Source organism: Brachycentrus maculatus, unplaced genomic scaffold (assembly GCF_059751285.1).
Source record: "Brachycentrus maculatus isolate JH-2025_06_01 unplaced genomic scaffold, ASM5975128v1 h1tg000166l, whole genome shotgun sequence".
NCBI lineage: Eukaryota > Metazoa > Arthropoda > Insecta > Trichoptera > Brachycentridae > Brachycentrus > Brachycentrus maculatus.
The window spans coordinates 752,686-774,668 of record NW_028280919.1 but is presented as its reverse complement, the minus strand read 5'-3'; the positions used below and the strand labels follow the sequence as shown (position 1 = coordinate 774,668).

The 21,983-nt window shown below is 34.9% G+C and overlaps 3 protein-coding genes across 3 annotated transcripts; 1 reads left to right on the top strand and 2 right to left on the bottom strand.

The window, feature by feature from the left end:
- Positions 1-548: 548 nt before the first annotated feature.
- On the bottom strand, positions 549-9,786 carry LOC148308414 (TNF receptor-associated factor 6-like). Its single transcript, XM_088261684.1, has 6 exons — positions 9,570-9,786; positions 9,344-9,480; positions 8,321-8,639; positions 5,903-6,075; positions 3,571-3,825; positions 549-2,114 (listed from the first exon to the last, which is right to left on the bottom strand). The coding sequence occupies exons 1-6, from the start codon at positions 9,609-9,611 to the stop codon at positions 1,757-1,759; spliced, it is 1,284 nt and encodes a 427-aa protein (XP_088117810.1). The 5' UTR covers positions 9,612-9,786; the 3' UTR covers positions 549-1,756.
- A 640-nt stretch (positions 9,787-10,426) lies between these two features.
- On the top strand, positions 10,427-17,410 carry LOC148308413 (transcriptional adapter 1-like). Its single transcript, XM_088261773.1, has 3 exons — positions 10,427-11,055; positions 12,048-12,295; positions 15,294-17,410. The coding sequence occupies exons 1-3, from the start codon at positions 10,534-10,536 to the stop codon at positions 15,442-15,444; spliced, it is 921 nt and encodes a 306-aa protein (XP_088117899.1). The 5' UTR covers positions 10,427-10,533; the 3' UTR covers positions 15,445-17,410.
- An 18-nt stretch (positions 17,411-17,428) lies between these two features.
- On the bottom strand, positions 17,429-20,811 carry LOC148308412 (uncharacterized). Its single transcript, XM_088261775.1, has 4 exons — positions 20,681-20,811; positions 19,763-20,071; positions 18,697-18,869; positions 17,429-18,604 (listed from the first exon to the last, which is right to left on the bottom strand). The coding sequence occupies exons 2-4, from the start codon at positions 19,981-19,983 to the stop codon at positions 18,324-18,326; spliced, it is 675 nt and encodes a 224-aa protein (XP_088117901.1). The 5' UTR covers positions 19,984-20,071; positions 20,681-20,811; the 3' UTR covers positions 17,429-18,323.
- Positions 20,812-21,983: the final 1,172 nt, after the last annotated feature.

The following is a 21,983-nucleotide window of genomic DNA, read 5'->3' as shown; positions in this document are numbered from 1 at the left end:
TTTAGAATAATGTTTGATTCTTTGATTCAAAAGTAAACAAGTAAGCAAGCCGTTAAAAGAGAACAATTTTCAGATACTAAAAATGCTATTATATCACCCGTTTTTTTCTTCAAGGTAATCAAGTTTGTCAGTCATTTTCTGATACTCAATCAACGCTCGAAAATGTTTGAAGCCATTTCCTATCTCAAAAAAATCTTGGTTTTCAACCAGGTACTTTTTCTGGGTATGTTGAGATAGTACAACATAAAAAAATATCTTAATAATTAATTGGAATGTATGTAGGTGTAATTTCATTACGAGGTTATGAACACTTATTTGCTAGATATTAACCGTAAATACTAATTATATGGACGGCAGTGCATAGTCTATCTGTCAATTTTAAAATATTGTTTTTTCATATCACAATTTACAAAAACAAGAAAGAATTTAGCTTCTTATATTTTATTTAAGTACTATACGTATGTATAAAGTAAGTCTTGAAATGTTATGTAGTACTTTAAATAAAAATGTTTCTTAGATTCTAAGGCCGTTCAGATGCTAAATGCTTATTTTTTTTTTTTTAGTTATTTCGCTTTAATTTAATTTCGATCCTGCAGTACCCTGAGGGTGGTTCTTGCGGTGGTGATCTAAATACTGGCAAAAAGTACAATAATACAAAAATGAGCTATCGGCACTTTTATTTTTTTTGTGCATACATTTTTAAAATCTCAACTATACTTATTGTCAGTCTAAGTCCCTATTTATAAATTTAAACTTGCATAATGCAATCTACTGATTCAATATTTAGACACTCGCTAACAATTATTCACATGAAAAAGATTAATTTTTATAATTCTTTACTATTAAACTAGAAAAATACAAAGAATACAACAAAATATAAAAGTATTAAATGGCTGTTGGTCTTTTTTTCTTACAATTTAAAAATTGTTACACAGGTATGTACGGTAGTACGTGATATACATATTAAGCTGACAATTTGAATAAAATTATAATCTCAATCGACAAACTGTAACACACATAACTATATTATTTATAACGATTAACTGTTTTTAAACACAAATCAAATGTTTACATATATTAGTTATTAACTTGATTGATTGATTGATTTTTTGCATTTTTCATTAAGAAAAATTCTAAAAACAATAACTTTCCAGAAAGAAAAGTGCAAGTGGTTGACAATATATTTTAAGTGGAAAAAGTCAGGATTTTTGCAACAACTACAAAAATAACAGGTGACATATCCTAACCCCTGCATTAAAACATCGCATTGTTTACTACAGGTAGTGACATAGTAACAAAGTATGCTAAATTCCTGGTTGGGTCAAATCCAGGAAGAACATGACTGGCTAAGAAGAGGACTAAGAATATGTATGCGAATGAGAAAATGTATTGTGTGAATGTTGTTTAGGCATTTTGTCATGTATTGCATATATCAAATCATACGAATATGTTACTTTTAATATTTTGCTTGGTTATTATTGTTTAAAAATATAGATTTTTTCCCTCAACGTTGTTATCTCTTTGATATATTATTTATTGAATTTAATAAATATTGTTGTTAGTAGAGAATCGCAGTAGAGATAATCAGCAGTAGAGAAGCACCAACTACTAGTTGGGCTGACTAGCAGGCTACTACTGGTCAGTCAGCTATTTCATAAGCCGGCCGATTGGCCAACTAATCTCTACGGGCACCTGAGATTCAAATGAGATTTTCTTTGCATTGTTTAAAAACAGTTTACATACCTATGAGCGAATTTCAAGTTTCAGAGTTCGCCGCAGCTTCCGTATTTCCATTTTGAATTTTGATTCTGATCTGCACCGAGTCCGATGTTATGAATCCTTGCAGTTTGAGGCTGTGTATGGAGACGTACTTCCCGTAGCCGAATCCCTTGGGGCAGATGTCCGAGCTGGGCTTCTGGAAGGCTTCCAGGGTGGGGATGGACAGCATGGTGTCCTTGAGGGACATGCGCGGGAAGGAGGGGTTGACCAGGGTGATCTGAATGCTGCCTCGGAAGGGCCACTCCAGATACTCGTCGTTGTCGGTCTTCATGAGGTGCACATGGAGAGCGATGCTCTTATTGTGGACAGGGGACAAGTTCATCCGGGCACAGAATCTAAAAAAAATCATTTCATTCATTCATTCATTCAAACCCTTATCCGCACCCCAATGGTGCTTAGGGCACTGCATCATATAAACGAAGTGTTATCTTGTTATCTATTAACACACTAAGTGTTATCTGTTAATACATGAAAGAAAGGTGATCAGCCCTACGATTCCGGTACCAGTCCAAGGTAATATTGAATAAATACAAGAGTGAAAAAATCACATATATATTTGACCCCCCCTGGGAATCGAACCCGGGACCTCCAGTACGGTAGCCGAGCGTGCTGACCATTACACTACGGAGGCGGCAGTGCACGTGCATTTTAGTTGCGCATATTCACGGAAGACATTACGCTATATTAGATATTCATATTAACACACTTAGGACGGGAAAGGTATTTCTATTCGTTTTGTCCATTGACCGAGGAGTATTTTCACCTTCTGCACCGGCCTCATTTCAAATTCAGAAAAGAAAGAATTACATATTTAATGTTTTCATATGAATATTATGTACCAATCTCTTTGTTTAGGTCTTAGCTATATGTACATAATTATCAAATCCAGTCGCCAGCGATCCGCAGGCGTAAAAAACGCCAGTCTGAAATGTGTTAGCATGCGCCGCTCTTCCCCCAGTTAGAAGCATAATTTATATACCTCTCAGATCATGGTCTTTCACTTCGTTCTTCCCAAGAAATAACATTTTCCATTCCTCGCCATAACACATCATTCTTCAGAAATTCCTTCTCTGTCCAAGCGGCCAGACTGTGGAATGAATTACCTCTCCTTGTAAATAATGCATCTTCTCTAATAACTTTTAAGAAACGTCTGAGACATTACTATTTATCATTAGAATCCTAACTGTCCATCAATCCTCCTCCCTTAGTTTTTCCCTCCACCTCCTTCTTTGAACTCCCTTTCTCCTTTGCCCTCCTTATTATCATCAATTTATGTTTTTGATATGCTAATTTATAATTTATGTTTTTTTTTAATGTTCAAGTACTATCTACCCTCTGATTGCAAACGGCTATATATGGTATCAAACGTTTTTAACAATATCACTAGTCTGTTTTTGGTTGGTTGGAAGATATTGCTTTTTAGCAATAAGCCCGCCTATGTACTTATTTATTTTCTTTACATGAAGTTTAAATAAATAAAAAAATTGCATTTTTTTGTGATTATACTCCCTTTTTCCTTGCCCTCCTTATTATCATCTTTTGTAATTTATATTTTTTATATGTTAATTTGTAATTTACGTTTTTTTTTTTAATGTTCAAGTACTATCTACCCTCTGATTGCAAACGGCTATATATAGTATCAAACGTTTTGATCAATATTACTAGTCTGTTTTTGGTTGGAAGATATTGCTTTTTAGCAACAAACCAGCCAATGTACTTATTTATTTTCTGTACATGAAATTTAAATAAATAATTTGCGTTTCTTTGTGATTATGGGGATAAATAGATTACCTGTAACCATTGGGAGCTGTATAGAAACCCTGGCTGTAGAACATCTTGGCAGGGTTCCGCACCATGTGCTCCAGCTTGCTGTTGATGGAGTCGATCTTCCACACGTAGAAGCCCATACAGTAGCGGAGGGACAGATCCTCGAAGAACCTCTGCTGACTGCTAGTTATGGACTTCAGGACTCTGGACATGTTGCCGATGGTGATGTCTTGCTCGCGATTCTGCTGCTCCAGTATGATGATTTTTTCAAACAAAGATCTGAAAATGAACATGATAAAAATTATTTCAATTTTGATTTTCTGTTACAAAAAAATATTTATATAATTTATATTTGAAGCACTAACTTTGTGATTTTCCATTTTACAATTAAAATATAACTTTGTTTCAAAATCACTATAAATATTTTATTGAAACTTAATTATAATGTCTCAAAGCTAACCGCTTTTTTTCATGACTGATTGATAGTTTTGTATTAATAAGTCTTGAAAAAGAAGCGGTTAGCTTTAAAACCGATAGACATTATAATCAAGTTATAATATAATATTTATAGTGATTTTAAAACAAAGTTATATATTTTTTTTTTATTGTCTACGCTAATATTTCAATTTTACACTATTTTAATAACAAAAATATGAAGCCACTTGTGGTAGAGTAGCTTTGAATGTAGAAGCTCTGACTCACAGTCTGCATAGTAACGTTAGGGATCAGTGCGGTAGTTGTGATGGAGAAGTCGAATTGAGTAATAGGGTTCATTCCGATAATAATATACAAAGCGTAGTCGTGGAAGAGTAGCGGTTCCCGGCGAAGGGCGGAGTTCCATCATGTCTCGAGGTTGACTTCGAAGGTTCCGGTGGGCAAAGAGGTGAGACGACATCCGAGTTGATGGAGTACTAGAGTTCCGAGGCGGGACGAAGTGTCAGTCGTAGAGGTCACCAACGTGGGTGTGTCCGGAGGTCGTAGTAGACGCGTCACTGGTGGAGAACTGAGAATGTCGCCTGTGGTGTTTTGGTCTTATATACTCTCTCAGATCCTTTATTCTTTTAGGGCATTCATTATAGAACTTATTCGCAGACATGTGTTATCGCTAGACGTAATTTGATTCTCGAGTTGACTGATATTGCATCAGCCGTGCGAAGTCACGTTGGTTATTCCATTGTTCTTTTAGGGAACTTATTCTGTAATTTATTCCCGCACATGTGTTATCGCTAGACGTTATTTGATGTTCAAGTTGACCGGCCCCACATAACCATGAGACCACAATCCGATTTAAATATTTAGTCACACCGTCAGCTATGTTTTAAGCAAAAAAAATAGTAGGATTTGAATAATCTGTAGGAGAAATACGTGTCGCACTTTCACAAGCCGTGTGCCGAATGTGTGACGGGCATCATCGAAGGCCCACAGTTGCGGATAAAGAGTCGAAGCATAGTGATAAGAAAGGTGAGAGGTGATAAAATGAAATTTAACAACAACAAAAAATATATTAAAAGTAATCAGAAATAAAAATAATAATTACTCTGTACATTAAATGTTGGCCAGATAAGACAGAAAAGTAACTTTTGCAGTAAACAAGTGATAAAATAAAATAAATTAACATCTTGACCAATGACTTTCAGATGTGGAATTATAATACTTCTTCTTGGTGTAGGCCTTGTGGCCTGTTTTCTAAATCGTCCTGTTGGTATTTTGCGGGACACGCATATGTATGAATGTGGGCGCAAAATACCACATCACAACTAATGATTCAAGAGATAACTTCCAATGGCAACACTACACTATGCAGGGTCAGGTATGCCACAGTCAGACTGTCAACAGTATCATAAATATTGAAGCTCGTTGGGGGTAATCCAACTGGCAAATTTCATAAAAATTTGAAGCTTAATTGCTTTCTGGGTTATTTTAGTCTGATGTCGGTCGTCTTGCGTGTTAGATTATTATTTTACACTTTTGGTGCTATTTGTCATACTTTTTTAATCTCCTTCTAACCCTTATCCGCACTCAATGGTGCATAGGGCACTGCATCGTATAGAAGTAGTGTTAACTTGATAGTTAAAACACAAAGGAAAGGTGATCAGCCTTCAGCTTCAGCTTGGGAATTGATCTCGGGACCTTTAGCATGGTAGCCTACCGCACTAAGCACAACACTATAGAGGCAGACTTTATTTTTAGTATAATATATTGTATAATAAGACATTTATGCCTGCTCTTGGCACTAATTAGCACACAAATCTGCCCGACAACAATGGGTTAAGATTATTTACGAACTCTGTCGAGCTGTTGACAATTTTAATTTAAAAAATAATTCAATTTAAAATAAATAAAAAATAAAAGTAACCTTATAAGTGCCTTGACTGACAGGACTGGTCCAGTATCTCGAGTCTCTGCATCTTCACTTTCCCGCTTTTCATTAGGATCCCAGCACGCCGTGGCCTCATGTTCCAACTGGTTGGTGCTGGTTCCAGCGAGGTTCTGATCAATCTTTAGCGTTGAATATGCGGTCATGAGAAACTGGAAACCAAACGTGTTGCATCATTTAAACTTGAAGTCGGTAATATCTGGCTATCCAGAAGATATATATGCAGTGGCGTGCACAGAGTTTTTAATTAGGGTAGACAGTAGTGTTAGGTAGTGAGATAAGGTAGGCAATACTTAATAGTAGGCACTGGTTGTGATTCTATATGGAACGTGAGTACTACGGGGTAGGCACTGCTTTTCTGCCTATATAGAATGCACTAAATGCAATAAAGTGGTATGACTTCGTCAGGAATGACGATGTGAGGAGAAGAACTCAACAGCCCCTCATACTGGAAGTCCTGAAGAGAAGAAGGTGGACATGGTTGGGACATGTCCTTAGAATGCCACCTGAGGGCATCAACCCCTCATGTCTCTTCTTCCAACCCCGAGGATTCCGGCGCCCCGGAAGGCCGCTGACGACCATTCACCGACTATACTCAGCGGAACTTCGAGACGCCGGACTGACCTGGGAGGAAGCCAAGGAGATGGCTCGTGACAGAGTGACTTGGAGACGACTCGTGTTGGCCATATGCTCCACCTAGGGAGCGAACATGGAAAGAAGAAGAAGAAGAATGCACGCCTCTGTATTTATGTAAATATACACATATATATTTAGGATGTGAGGTCGGGTGTTGATGCTGATAAACTTGAGGTGAAGTTTATTACAATGTGACGGTGATAACAGATGGATAATAAATGGAAAAAATAAAGACTGAGGATGGACCTTGTCCTATTATTTGATAATAGCCCGAGTGTGGGTATTTATGATCAAAAATGACTTTGTTGGCAAAATAATTCATAAGTATTAAAATCGAGATACTTATAATTCGCTCACTCCTTTCAAGAACGTCATAAATCAAAAAACTTGATTTTTCAGTAGAACGCTTTTAAAGTTTAGCAATATAATACAATGTATTAAAAATGAATATCAAGCCACTTATTGAACTTTTTACTGTGCAACAGATCTTTTTAGGTAAAACGTGAATGTTTTTTCTCCATTTGAAAAATATTTAGTATATTTAAAAAAATACTTAAACAATACCTTTTCTTCAAAATGCAAAAACAACACTTTCTCCCCTGTAGCGGGTAAATATGAAGTTAAAAATATGCCGCTTTTGCTGGGATATAGTACATTTTCTGGGCATTCCGAAAACATGCACAACTGGAAATTGACGATTTTTGATTTATGACGTTCTTGAAAGGAGTGAACGAATTATTGTTGAACAAAACTTGCAGATTTTAAACAAATATTATGATTAACACACTAAGGTGTTTTTTACGCCCGGCGACGGGATTCAATTGTGTACATATAGTTATGACCTCAACAAAGAGATTGGTACGTAATATTCATATAAAAATATTTGATATGTAATTCCTTTTATTCTGACTTTGAAATGAGGCCGGCGCAGAAGGCTAAAATACCCTTCCTTAAGTATCTTTTTTTTTTTGAATTACCTAACGTCCAAGTGACTCTGAAATCTAGCTACGGCTTATGCAACACCGTTTATCATGTCCCTACTCAGGCTTCAACTTTATAAGTTTCATAGCCTATGCCTACTTGTGAGTGGATTTACTCTTTATGTTTAAAGTTACTATAATTTCATATAATTTATGAGTGAAAATTCTAGGCAAAATCACTCGCCCATTAAGTATCAATGGACTAAACGGGTAGAAATACCTTTCCCGTCCCATAGTGTGTTAGTAAAGCATAAGCCGTAGGTGTTTATTTTGATTGATTTTTGATGATTTCATCGCACTTCTTAGTATAGTAGCGCTAGCAATATATATTCTGTATACGCTTACTTCATCATTTTTGCGATTAAGTTATAATTTTCGAGGTACATTTCTTTGAGTGTTTGATGCATGAGCATTTTAATTAAATTCAATTTAATTTGATTTGATTTAACATAGTTTGCTTGCATCGTCATTATGCTATCGAATATTTATAGTTGAATTTCTTATATATTTATTTCTGCACTGATGTATTTCTTGGAAATTAAGTCCTTTTGTTCATGTTGATACTGCTTATCTGAGCAGATATTGGACACCACACACACAATGTGGTGTTCAATATCTGGTATGTGTATGTGTGTGTGTTTGTGTGCCTGCGAGTGTGCGCGTGCGTGAGTATGTGCTTGTATGTATGTTGCTCGGTTTGTATTGTGACAAACGCACAAAAACAAAAGATAACTGATATCTATGCCGTGATCAACGCTAGAACAAAATAATAAAAACTTACTCTTAAATGGGTCTGAATATTAGTTTCCATATGTCTGGCGAGATACTCTTCATTTTTCAATATGAAATCACAGCCCAAGTCTTTGAAGGAACAAGGGATTTTGTTCTCTCTAAGGCTGGAGCGGTTGGCGGAGTTGCGATGTTCACACCGGTTGATGTGCATCTCCAGCTCTAGCGGGCCCAACTGGACGGGACATCCGTTCATCGCGAACGGACACACCACCCTTTGCTGCAGGATCTCTCTCTTCGTATAGTTGTCGGGGAAAATGTCCACATCTTTTCTTAATTTAAAATTATCTATTGGACAGAAATCCTTACCCCTAAAATAAAAGGACAAAACTTGTCGATAACGATAACCTTTTAACTCAATCACCGCGGTGTTCATATATGACTGTAAATGTGTAAAGATTGCGCCATTTATGAACACCCAATACCCAAAGATTAATTAATCAAAAATTAAAAATGTATCCAGATCATCCGCCATTTTGAAATGGTATTAATGACATATTTAAATGTCGTTTGTTCGGTCAGTAAAGCATGTAACTAGCCGATAAATTATTTATTTACGTTGTATTAACAATAGGGCGTTGGTAGTCCAAATCCCGGCATGATTTGGGAAATATTAGAGAAATAATCATTACGCCACAAATACGGGGCCACATGATATTTGACCTGGATTTTATGGCCCCATAGTTGGGGCGGTACGCACGGAAATGTGAACGCGTGTGACTTCCATGTTGAAAGAACCAGGTTCCATCCCAAAGAAAATATAAGGTATTTTAACTCTGGACTGGTAAATGAAGCGCTGGATAGATTTGATTGCATTGTTTTCACGTAATTAACAATCGAGATAACACTACATTATGTGATGCAGTACGCTATACACCCACACGCTATATCCTAGTGCTACACGCTACATAACTGATTGCTGTCTGTTACTGAGGTTTTTAGGGAATACACAATTTTCAGGTTATGCGCCTGCCGATAAACTATTCAAATAATAATAATAACTTGGTCAACTTACTGAAGCCACGCTAATATACATTCCTTGCAAAATCGATGGCCACAAGCAGTCAGCACGGGTTCTTGAAGCCAATTCAAGCAAATTGAGCATTCATGACGCGATTCTGGTTGAAGATCTAAATTCCTCTCGGGCAATGCCTATGAGCAGCGAGAAAAATTGTTTAGTTCAAAATAAGGACCTCAAAAGTTATTTAGATGAAACAAAACGCATAATAAAGCGAACTTACTGCAAAATTCTCTTCGGCAGTTTCCCCACGCAACGGTTCCATATTAGATTAAAGTAAAACTAACTTTAAAAAACAATATTTGAAAAACTTGTTTGAATGTGGACATCAAAAAGAGTGAGGCTTTCCATTAATGCCAGCCCAATGCCCAAGATTATGCTAGCAATGAAAACGATCAACAAAAAAGAACACGTTTCTGACTCATTCTTCACTCCTTCACAAAAAATACGAACGGATTAATAAACAAAGACTGCTAACTAATTTTTGAACAAATGTATGTAGAATTTCGTTTTTCTATGGAATACTCCAAAATTGTCTTCTTCTTCTTCTAACCCTTATCCGCACTCAATGGTGCAAAGGGCACTGCATCGTATTGACGCAGTGTTATCTTGATCGTTACTTACATAAAGGCAAAGTGATCATTACTGTGCTTCTGAGAGCAGTCCAGGTTAATATCAATTAAATATTAGAGTGTAAAATCAACAATATTTATTTTCAACCCCCCTCCCTGGGAATCAAACCCAGGACATCCAGCACGGTAGCGAAACACGTTAACCATTACACTGCGGAGGCGGAAGATTATGTACTTCAAGAAAATTAAAAAATTTCACTGTCGAAATAGAATCGCCCCTTGAGTCTCAAATATAAAGTGGGATGAGACAGACGATAAGCTTCTAATTCTTGGATGGCTTATGTATTTAATTTGAGTAAAACTTAAAGAATTTATTTGCAATAAAGATCGATGGAAATTTATTCAATTTTTTTCTCTCAAAGGTACCTACTTACAAGAGTAGGATATCATTTTCCCCTTCTTTTGTACGCCGCTTTATATATTAATATTTATGTCTATGGTCCCGATATCCATAGAATCGGGAATCTATTTGACAGCTCTCGCGATTTGCGTTGACGTTTATGATTATGAAAAAGAAAATACGCGCCGGAACGTGAACTTTAGTAATTTTTTAAAATGACTACCGATATCCTAAGTGTGGCTAGAAAATCGCTCACCGATGTTTTAGGTGACAAAACCAAAAACTATTTTGACCACATGAAGATGTGGTTCAAGATGAAAATAACCAAAGAGGAATTCGACATGGAAGCTCGAAATCTATTGGCGCCCGACCAGATTCACCTGCATAACAAGTTTTTCCTTGCCATTTTGAACAAAGTAGAGGGCTTAGCCGAGGTAACTTCGGCTCCGGAGAGGACATCTTTGCACACTACTCGGAGTAGCAGTAGCAACAAGAAACACAGGCACAGTTCTCGGAGTACGTCGGACAAGTCTAGTTTTGAGCCGGTGGATATATTAGACTACGTGTCGCCGGGGTCGCCCCCCGGAGCTGGGAGTGACCCCCTGAGATATGCAGCCCAAGAGTTATTCCTCCCCGATCATGCTCTAGTAACCGGTAGATTTATGATTACGGCCTGGGAACAAGGTTTAGAAGGTGCTGATGATGAAACTATCGACCTTATTGTCTCAGCTGTCCAGGTAAACTTAATCTATGCATATTTACAAATGTGTATATTCACAACAGTTGATATAATGCACAGTAGTTGTTGGTATCTTAACACATTGTTGTCGAGCAGGTTTGTCATCAATCCCGACCCTAATAAGTATAAATTAGGGTTGTATACTAGTCACAAGTAACCGCAAACCCGATTCCGATTTGTACGTTTTTAGCCATCTCTAGCGCTCTATCAAAAGTAAACAAATAGAATGCTTATAAACATCTCTCACTCTCTACTAACAGTGTGTAAAAGACACTTTAAAGCGTTTCCCGCAAACAATCTGTTAATCAAACTTTGAGTAACTTCGAGGAAAAAAGACATTTATCCAAATTAGTGTCGAAGTTGCACCAGCTAGTATGTGTACATGTATGCAACCCGAGAACCATTGCTGATTTAAAAAAAAAATTATTCCTTCTCCATTTATTTTCCGATATAGCAGTAATATCCTTAATGCAGAGCTATCAGCCAGTCAGCACATGACTAGTCACCTTGCCTTCATGTAATTTACAATCAAGTACACAGCTCTTCAGTAGCAGTAAACGCAATGAAGCTGAAAAAAGAAAACAGCATGCTGTTAAATATTTATTGTAATTTATTACCCATTTATTTTTTCTCAAGAATATCGTATTGCAAATGCATTATTATTCAAGAAATTCCTGAATTTTTAAACTGTAAACCTTTCACATGCATTTAGACTATCAGTTTTCAGTTGAATCAGTTAATTGATTTTTTTTTTAAAAAAGTGTAGAGTTACCTTAGAATTTTGTAATTTTTAAAATGTATACATATGTATGTAATTCCATTTAGCGATTAATTTTTATCAACATATTCTACATGACAATTTTTTTGCAGAGCAAACTTTTTTGCTGTGAGTCACCATTTTTTAATTTCGACTTTAATTAAAAAGAAGCTTGATGATCATTGAAGTATCAACTACAACATATAATTAATTAACCTTTAATATGATTGCAGGTGTTCTTGAAGAACATTCTCACAGTTGTTATAACGCAGAGGAAGGGTTACAAAGTAAGAGAGGAGAATTTCATCCATGACATCGGAAGCGATGTGCCAAACATGTGGCTCCGGAACACGGCTAACTTGGCCGACCCCGCCCAGCGCCCCCCCACGGAGCTCGATGAGACCAATGAGAATCTGATGCCGACTTGTCCCCTCACTATTGATGAGATGGAGCAGGCTACTGCTTTCAATATGGCCTGCAGGTATTTATTGCACATCTATTGCAACAATATTAGATGAATGGTTCCAAGTAATGAATCTATGAATTTACCCAAGCTCAAACCTGTAGGAACACTGCTGACCTTATTTTCCCTTGTAAAATCTTAAATAATCATGTAGATTGCCCAGAGCTTTTATCACTTATTAATTTTAGAGTTCCGGTAGCATAGACTAGAAAAAAAACTTTATTAAAAATTCATAAAATGCTTACCAAATCCTATCAAAATTCATTTTTAAATAAAGTCTGCGGTATGTGCAATGAAATGCTTTGTCAAATAAACATCCACTTTTTTTTTTAAACATTCAAGAAAAATTATTGTTGATGTCTATTTGATTAAGAAATGTAAGCTATATTTATGTACGTGACAGTTTTTTTTAAGAATATTTTAAACTGAAAACCTGTAATTGGAATTTTATTTTTTAAAATTATATTTTGCTTCTTTTTTCTAAATTTTGATTGTAAAATTAGTTTGTTTTCCAATAAATAAATTAATATTACTACAGTAACTCGGTATACTTCCACTAATTTATTGATCGACAAGCGCTTTCACCCTATGACCACAAACTGTACCGTACCGGTGAATCCAACTGAGGCACATGGCCGAGAATCTTATCCAATAGCGTCAGTTTTTGGAGAATGTGGGTATTCTTAATATTTGTCTTCACCACAACATCTCGGAATCATTTTTAATATTACGTTCCATCACCATTGTAGAAACAATCAATTCCATCGTCACGCTTAAAGCGGTGCCAAGACAACATATGCATCTCCCTCGCACTTGCACAAAGCCCCATTCTCCCGTTCTTTCATAAAGGATTTTCTCAATGGTAAAATCTTCTTATACGTTTTGTATGGAAAAAAGAATTTTGAAATATCTCAATAAAATCCACTCCATATAAAGAATATAAAGAAATATGAATGAAAGACTTAAAGTCTGAGGAATCTCAATTTATATACGCCTCTGTCCTTCCATATCTTTTCCAATCTTGCCGAAGCAACACTTACATTATGCTCATATATTTCTGTAATATAAATATGTATGCAAAAACATCCCTTTCTATGAGTAAGCCAAATATGACTTTAATTTTTTTAATTCATGATGTATTCTGAATTCATCAAAACAGGGAAAAAATTTCAGTAACTCCCTCTATGTTTAATACATATTCATGAATGTCATTCAATGAATAATGATTTTGCGCAGAAATCCTTTCGTTGGCCTTAACTGACTTGACCCACCTAACAAGACAACACATGAAAAACAGAATATTAGTTCACCAAAAAATCCACAGATGGCAGGAAAGTTTGCTTGCTTTTGAAGACGAAGAATAAATATGGTGTAAAGATGTTTCAGAAATTGAGTAGTATGGAGGATTTTTTTTGGATAGAATAGTGAATGTTGCACAGGGAATAAAGTAATTACCAGCCTTCCAAACAAGTCTTCCAAATTTCTTTCTAATTAGGTTTTTGGTCTCTGTTGAGATATCAATATTTTAATATTATATCTTGGGGGCTTGAGTTGCAGTAAAAATTGTATATGTAAATATTACACTTAATTTAAATTTTTCCCGCATATTTCCCAAAGGAGAATTCTTTTATTAATTATTACTTTTTTAAGCTAATTAAAATAAGCGTGAAAATTATAATAATATGTAATCATTGACTGTAAGCTAATGATTAAGATTGATAATACATATATACCATTGGGAGATTCCGGTATTTGATAGGCATCGTAAGATTCCACACACATACATGACACGCGTCTTTGGAACAGTCTGGAAAAGATATTGTGGGCAGATAAAGTTTCCAGATTGTTCTAATAATGAATAATATAACATATTTGAATAATGTTATCTGAAGATTCATATCTGCATGTTTTTAATTTGACATTTTGTAATCCGATTTGATTGGCAGATTTTCTTTTTTATTAACTTTTATCTGTCCTCTAGTGTATTTTAAAACGAAATATGTCTCAAAGTTGTTTTGTCCTAAGCCAGTATTATTCAAATGAGCCGTTGGCTCAACATTTTACATTGTAAATATATTTAAAAAGGATACAGTGACTTGGTTTAAACAAAAATCCATATTTTTGAATGAGGAAAATGCCTTTCACATTTAAATACAGTATCCAATACAATCTACTATTTCTATGGGCTTTCATTAAACAAAGTGTCAATGGAAAATATATATTTATTTAATCTATTTTATTACATTTATAAATATTTACTCTTACAAATTAAAAATAATCATTTTACATTTACATCTTAAAAAATATTTTTAATTTCCACAATATTTAATATATAATATTTATTTAAAAAAAAAGACAACACATCTATAGCGACCCAAGAAAAAAATACATAATATCTTAGGGCGAGACTGACCGGAGCATTTCGTCATAATGTAACATCGTAACATCACTCGCGGCGAGCATGTTACGTTACGACGTTACGGCATCGCTGACTGACCGCAATCAGTACTCGTTTAGAACACAACTGCTCGCTTGTGGCCTTGTGCTCAGTGTTGCCAAATGCGAAACCAAAAAATCTGAATTACAGTCTAGAAATCTGAATTAAATTTGTATAGAATCAATAACCCAAAATCTGTATGAATCTTCGCATTCATAGTTAAAATGAGGAAGGTGTGGTTCTGTGATTTTAATAAATTACAGCTAGATGAAAAAAAATACTCCCCGCAGTTTGGGGAATTTTTTATAGTTTGGCAACCTTGGTACTGACCTAAAATTGCATCCGACTTTGGATAGAGCATTCGGAACGAGCGGCGAGCAGCTCGGCTCGGTGTACTGACTGCCTGAATGCTCGCATCGTAACATGTTACGTTACGACATGCTCCAGTCAGTCACCACCCTTAGATTTAGCTGAAATAAACTATTTAAAAAAAAAATTATTTGGTATAACCCATCTAAAATGGAAAGACATTAAACAGCAATTTATGTTTTAAGTGGTGTTTATTTCTCTGCATTTCAGTGTGCCGCAGTTAAATAACCCCAAAAAGAGAGTTTCCATGCTGGAAGTCTACGACGCTTTGAAAATTCACAAGAATGTAATTGCGAGTCATTCCGTTTACGCTGTAAACATGGAAAGGATAGCCACCACATTATGCCATCCGAGCTACTGAATCATGACATGTGATGATATGAGCTACCGACTCATAACATGTGATGTTATGTTCTAGATGACAGCTGTGTAACTTATATACATATTATTGTGTCCCATTGTTAGAACAAGGTGAAGATAAGATGGCGGGCTCAGATTGATGTACTAAATTAATGATTATTATAAGTGGCGGTAAATATTATCTGATATCTCATTATATAAGCATAGTTTTATTTTATAAATATTTTATTTATTACTTTGTATATTTTTCATAAATGAAACGAGTTCAAAATACACAAAGCATGTCTAATAGCAGGATGATAGATAGTACAATGCTAAAATATGGGCAGGCTAATATATTTTATTGTAATATCCACTGTTTATTTATACATTCAGGGTTATTAAAGATTGGTTCACCTTTTTCATTCAATCTTATTTTCCGTAGCCACAGGTAGTTTTAAATTATATTTTTATAATAGAACTGCACATATATCATAGTGGAAACTTGTCTCCACTAATTATAATTATATTATATTGTATTAACATGTCCAGTGAATTATCTTAGGATATGATGAGGTGATTTTTTTCGATGACCCTGTGTTTGTATATAAATTTTGTAATAATAAAACATTTTCACATGTTCAAGCTGTACAAATTATTGGCATAATATTTTAATAAAAACAACATGCACTTGTAAATGTTTTTTTTCAATAACTATTTCATTTCATTTCAAACCCTCATCCACGCCCGATGATGAATAAGGCACTGCATCATATAAATGCAATATTATCTTGATCGTTAACACATGAAGAAAAAGTGATCAGCCCCTCACTTCAGGTACCAGGGTAATATTGAATAAATATAAGAGTGAAAAAATCACTCATTTATTTGACTCCCCCTGAGAATCGAACCCGGGCCTCCAACACGGTAGCTAAGCATGCTGACCATTACACCACGGAGGCGGACAGATCTAGCAATCATCAGATAACCAATCAATTTATATTAAATTGATTTCACATCTAAATGAGGAGCGTATTAAACTGTGAAGAGAAAAGGCTCAAAGTGTCATCTTGATATGAAATATTTTATCTATACAGATTCATCAATTTACAAATTAAATATCTCTCCAAAATAACATAGATTATTAGTAATATACATTTTTTAAAATCATATAAGCTGAAATTTATTTTAAACATTTTGAGTGTGTCCAAATACTGTTCTAAAATCTGGATTATCTCCAATTATAGGAGTTATTTTTCATATTATTTTTTGACATCTAATAGAATAATACGAAAAATTATAGAACTTCCAAGAATTTGAGTAGTGTGGTTGGAATGTTACACGTGTGTAAAGTGATCACTTAAACCAGCCTATGACGGTCGTCAGCCCCGTAAATGTCCAGACTTCCATATTCTTCTTCATCTTTGATGAGATGTCAAAAAATAATATGAAATTTTCTTTTATTTTTTAATTACAAATATTCCACATTGAATGCTCAATATGGCGTTTCAAGGCATTTCACTTGAATAACATAAAATTCAAATATTTTGTTTTAAACGGTGTTGTGTTATCAAATTTGATTAAAATAAATTCTGATATTAATGAAAAAAATTAAATGACTCCACCTAATATGTGTGTACCCACCAATCATGAATATGTATTAAAATTTTTTATTTAACCATCCTTTGCTATTTAAGACATAAAATATGCATACATTATTCATATACCAATATTTCATTTTTCATTCAAACCCCTATCCGCACCACAATGGTGCATAGGGCACTGCAACATATAAACGCAGTGTTATCTTGATCATTAACACATGAAGGAAATTATCTTTTGACATCTCATCAAAAGTGAAGAGGAATATGGAAGTCTGGGCATTTACGGGGCTGACGACCGTCATAGGCTGGTTTAAGTGATCACTTTACACACGTGTAACATTCACCAATTCTACCCATTATTGACAACCAGAATTGGTAGGTAACCAGAGTGGGTAGAATTGGTGAATGTTACATGTGTGTAAAGTGATCACTTAAACCAGCCTATGACGGTCGTCAGCCCCGTAAATGCCCAGACTTCCATATTCTTCTTCATCTTTGATGAGATGTCAAAAGATAAAATGAAAATAACTCCTATAATTGGAGATAATCCAGATTTTGTGAACAAGTATTTGGACACTCTCAAAATGTTGTAAACATGAAGGAAAGGTGATCAGCCCTCCGCTTCAGGTACCAGTCCAGGGTAATATTGAATAAATATTAGAGTGAAAAAATCACTTAAATTTATTTGTAGTACGGTAGTCGAGCATGCTGACCATTACACTACGGAGGCGGATATACCAATATAAATATACTTAACTTTTTTTCTGGCTAAATAAGTAAATAAATGAACACATCTGTGTCATACTTTATTAAACTAACATATGCAAGATTAAAAATATTTGGATCATTATTTTTACCAGTTGATTGGTTGACCAGAAATGATTGATCGTTTGATGGCATGTGCATGCTCCTGAGAGAAATGGATAGCTTGTATGCTTGCGGACACAAAGGTCCGGGATCAAATCTGAAATGTATTTTGACTAGATAAGCGTCTTTAAAGTTACTGTTACGAATTTAAAAACAAAATTTGATTATATATTTTTTATACTCAGATGACGTAAATATTTTTTTCTTTCGCATCATATGTGGCAAGTACACGATGGAAATACATAAAATTTTTATGTTCCACTGCTGATAGGTATCTTAATGACGTGAAATACATACATTTCGCGATATTTGTTGTTATTTCGGTGAAACATTATCAAAGACATGTAATAAGCTGTTTGGTTCATAACAATAAATACATTTTACGATCAATAAAATACGACATAAAAATTATCTCAATAACCTCGAAATGCTAGTTGGCTGTTTCAGAAGAAACTCCGTAATTTGGTCTGTTTTCCGCATTTAAATTTAATTGCGTCAAACTGGTCTGGCTTTCATCAGACCTACGAGGCTCTATAGTTATTTCTGCCGTGGCTTGAGTTTCATCTCCTCTTCTAGACCAAAATATTCTCATGGGGAAACTTCCTGTTTGCCGTTTTTTCCATGTTGCGTATACCAAGAAAGAGAATACCACAGCTATCACGATCATGCCTATAACGATGCCAGTGACTGATGCGATGGATAAACTATTTTCTAAAAACAATTTTTTTCATTAGTAGATGCATTTTAATCACATATGTATTATGTTTATCTGGGTGGAGGATTAAATATTAAAATAAACTTACCATTGTTTATTACAACAATTACATCTTTAAACTCTTCATCTTCCATCCCCGCGTAGCAATTCCAATTTCCAATATCAGCCTGTGATACCTTAGCTATGGTCACGGAGCATTGTCCAACATAGAGAGCTGCGTTCTCTTGGTTGTAATAGTGCCGGTCATTTATTATTATGGGGCTGAAAATGATGAAAATATTAAGTAAAAACAATGCCATTATCATGATATAAAATATGCACTAAAAAGTATGTGATATTTGTTAGTTGGCTTTGTAATCACTTTGCCATGCGATGTATGCTGACCATGCCGTCCATTAGATTTTACAGCGTAAAAACTGCGGGTAACAGCTTATAAAAAAGCATCTCTTACATTAATGCAAAATAAAAAGTGCGCATACCACTTTGACAAAATATAAATAACTAATAACAAAACTATCAGTGTGGTAGAACAATAAAAGGTCTAATGACATCTTTTACTTTGGTGACTAGACATATCGCTCACTTCAACAACGTCATATATCAAAAATTGTCAATTTTCAGTTGTGCATATTTTCGGAATTCCCAGAAAATTTACTTTATCCCAGCAAAAGCGGCATATTTTTAACTTAATATTTACCCGCTACAGGGCAGAAAGTGTTGTTGCATTTTGAGGAAAAGGTATTGTTTTATTATTTTTTTTAAATATACTAAATATTTCACAAATGGAGAAAAAATATTACAGGTTTTACCTAAAAAGATCTGTTGCACAGTAAAAAGTTCAATAAGCAGCTTGATATTTATTTTTAATACATTTTTTAATGTTTTTAAACATTAAAAACGATCTCCTGAAAAATCAAGTTTTTTGATAAATGACGTTGTTGAAAGGAGTGAGCGATATGGTAGATACATTTTGTTACTTTTGAACTTCTTTGAGTTTACATAGTATCAGAGGGCATGTCCGACTAGATGTATGGAAGCTAAATAAATTATCAAAGTGCGTGTTAGGACAGACCAGTTTTATCCTCTCCGCTTACCCCTGCATTGAGCGGTGTGATGCCAAATATGGTTTTGTCACAAATAAACTAAGCTCTTACTTCTCTTTGGTCACTTTTTCATCAATGTCGAATCCCAATCCGTCGGGCATGACAAATCTGCAATGCTTGAGACTTTCTGGGCTCCTCGCCGAGACGCATTGGAGAGAAATTTCCATTCCGAGTCTAGTGGCTACAGTTGGCTGCACGGCCGCAAGTCGCCCCGTGATCCTGATCATGACTTGGTCCAGGATCTCCGGCCCGGCGGCCAGGCGGGGTCCCATGTGACACGTCCACACGCCGGTGTCACTCTGGCTGGCACTCTTCAGGGTGAAGTGACACTCTCCAACATCCAGATCGCTGTTTGTGTACCTTTAACATAAAACAACGATAATAATTGTACTCTTTTATAAATAATAATAATAATTTGGATAATTTTTACAGCGCCACTTTTGTAAAATACTACTTTAAGGGCACTTATAATAATAGAATAATGATGATAACGATGGATAAAAAACTTAGACTTGGGTAATAATAGAACAATGATGATAATGAAAGATAAAAAATAAAAATAAGAAGTTGTCAATCGATCTCGGGACGCCGAGTGGACTGAATTTGTAACGTCTTCCTTTCGATCCTCATGGGCTGGAGAATTGTCAAGGTGTTGGTCAGGGCGCCTCCCTGAGCGATTGTCACGCTGGAGAGCAGGTTGTTTTGAGCTCTTCGTCGTTTTGGGTGGCCAACTTCCAACTTCCAGACTAGCACAGTTCAAACGGGACTTCACTTTTATCCTCTTTTGTCACCCTTAAGTAATTCGACATGATGTATATTGTGTATATAATTAACAAAATACAAATTGAATAGGACTTTTTATTTCATAAATCAGTGATACCATTTTCAATCTCTGTGATTGGTATCAGATAATTATAAATTTTTAAAAAAATGTGTAAATGACCAAAATAGTTTTATTTCTTTGCTTACCAGTAGAGTGAATTTTCATCCTTTTTAGAATTAACTACAAATTCCGTTCCGTTTGGATGTTTTATCCAGCAGTACGAAATTGTTCTGTTGGCTCTACATGCATTTATTACTAAAGCTTCATTGACTATGGATATTATGGTTTTGATGGGCGTACTTGATGAATAACTAACATCCCGAGATGCTGAAATGAGAATTAATTTTTACAGTTAGTTATTGGTTTATTTATTCATTTATTTTTCATCATAAACACAGTTACAAATTACAATAATGTGCCTTCAGTAGGTTTTCCCATGCCAAGGACACAGAAAATCTTTCCATCAATATTTACAATATATAATGCCTAAAATAAATAGACAAATAATTTTCATACTGATCCAGTTTGAAATCGATGTTTGAGTCTATAACCTGCTAACATCCACTCTATGAAGTAAATACTATCCAATATCTTACGACGTAGAACAAGTCCTACTGGTGTCAAAAAAAAGAAACCCTTTTAATAAACAAACCATAGTAATCCTAAAAATTATTAATACAAAAAGTCTTAAATGGCAACATTGTGAAACAATAGAAATTCATTAAAATATAAATAATTATAAACCCACAATTAACAATACGACAATGACTAAAGCCTGCCCCCTATTGTCTATGTTCCCACTAATAAGAAATAAAAAATTAATAAAATAAAAATAGAAACAGCTCCCACCCCATTTTCAACCTTCAATGTCCGAAGGACACAACTCTAAAATTTAAGCTTAGCTTCATATACGGTGTTTGAAAATGATGCGGAATGCATCAAAACACGTGTCACAATAGGTTTTAAAAAGTATTGGTATTTACTAAGTACAACTTAAATTAAAAATGGATAGATTTTACCACAAAGTGACTGCCGAATCAGTTAATGAAAAAAGAATCCCAATTAGATGTGCGGATGATATAGTGTTAATGTAGACTGTGTCAGTTGATAAAATATATAAAAATGTTTAAACTTGCCATTGCAAACTGCACTTAAAATCACCATAAAAATTAGTCCACTTATTGCCATTATGAAGATTTTAATTAAGAGTATTTTATGATATAATGTTCTCTACAGAATGCTGGCTTAGCAGTGAAACATTTATACCAGATAGCATCATTTTATATGTTAAGGTTAGGGGGTCACAAAGTGTTGAAGTTTTACAAGCTTTAGTAGCACCACCCTGCTTTATCTCTAAGATTTATGTGGCACTTAAATCATCACTGGTTTAAAGCTGTCCGATTTTGAATAATATGACAGATAGTCAAATCAATATTACATCACGATAAT

What these genes read in the sequence shown, in the direction of transcription:
- LOC148308414 (XM_088261684.1), bottom strand. Translation starts at nt 9,611, where the DNA reads ATGGAACCGTTGCGTGGGGAAACTGCCGAAGAGAATTTTGCA. An exon ending in CTGCCGAAGAGAATTTTGCA is followed by an intron (nt 9,481 to 9,569) that starts GTAAGTTCGCTT and finishes CGCTGCTCATAG; the next exon opens with GCATTGCCCGAGAGGAATTT. An exon ending in ATATTCAGACCCATTTAAGA is followed by an intron (nt 6,076 to 8,320) that starts GTAAGTTTTTAT and finishes TTTGGTTTCCAG; the next exon opens with TTTCTCATGACCGCATATTC.
- LOC148308413 (XM_088261773.1), top strand. Translation starts at nt 10,534, where the DNA reads ATGACTACCGATATCCTAAGTGTGGCTAGAAAATCGCTCACCGATGTT. An exon ending in TTATTGTCTCAGCTGTCCAG is followed by an intron (nt 11,056 to 12,047) that starts GTAAACTTAATC and finishes ATATGATTGCAG; the next exon opens with GTGTTCTTGAAGAACATTCT. An exon ending in GCTTTCAATATGGCCTGCAG is followed by an intron (nt 12,296 to 15,293) that starts GTATTTATTGCA and finishes TCTGCATTTCAG; the next exon opens with TGTGCCGCAGTTAAATAACC.
- LOC148308412 (XM_088261775.1), bottom strand. Translation starts at nt 19,983, where the DNA reads ATGGGACCCCGCCTGGCCGCCGGGCCGGAGATCCTGGACCAAGTCATG. An exon ending in GAAAAAGTGACCAAAGAGAA is followed by an intron (nt 18,870 to 19,762) that starts GTAAGAGCTTAG and finishes CATCATTTTCAG; the next exon opens with CCCCATAATAATAAATGACC. An exon ending in AATTGTTGTAATAAACAATG is followed by an intron (nt 18,605 to 18,696) that starts GTAAGTTTATTT and finishes AATTGTTTTTAG; the next exon opens with AAAATAGTTTATCCATCGCA.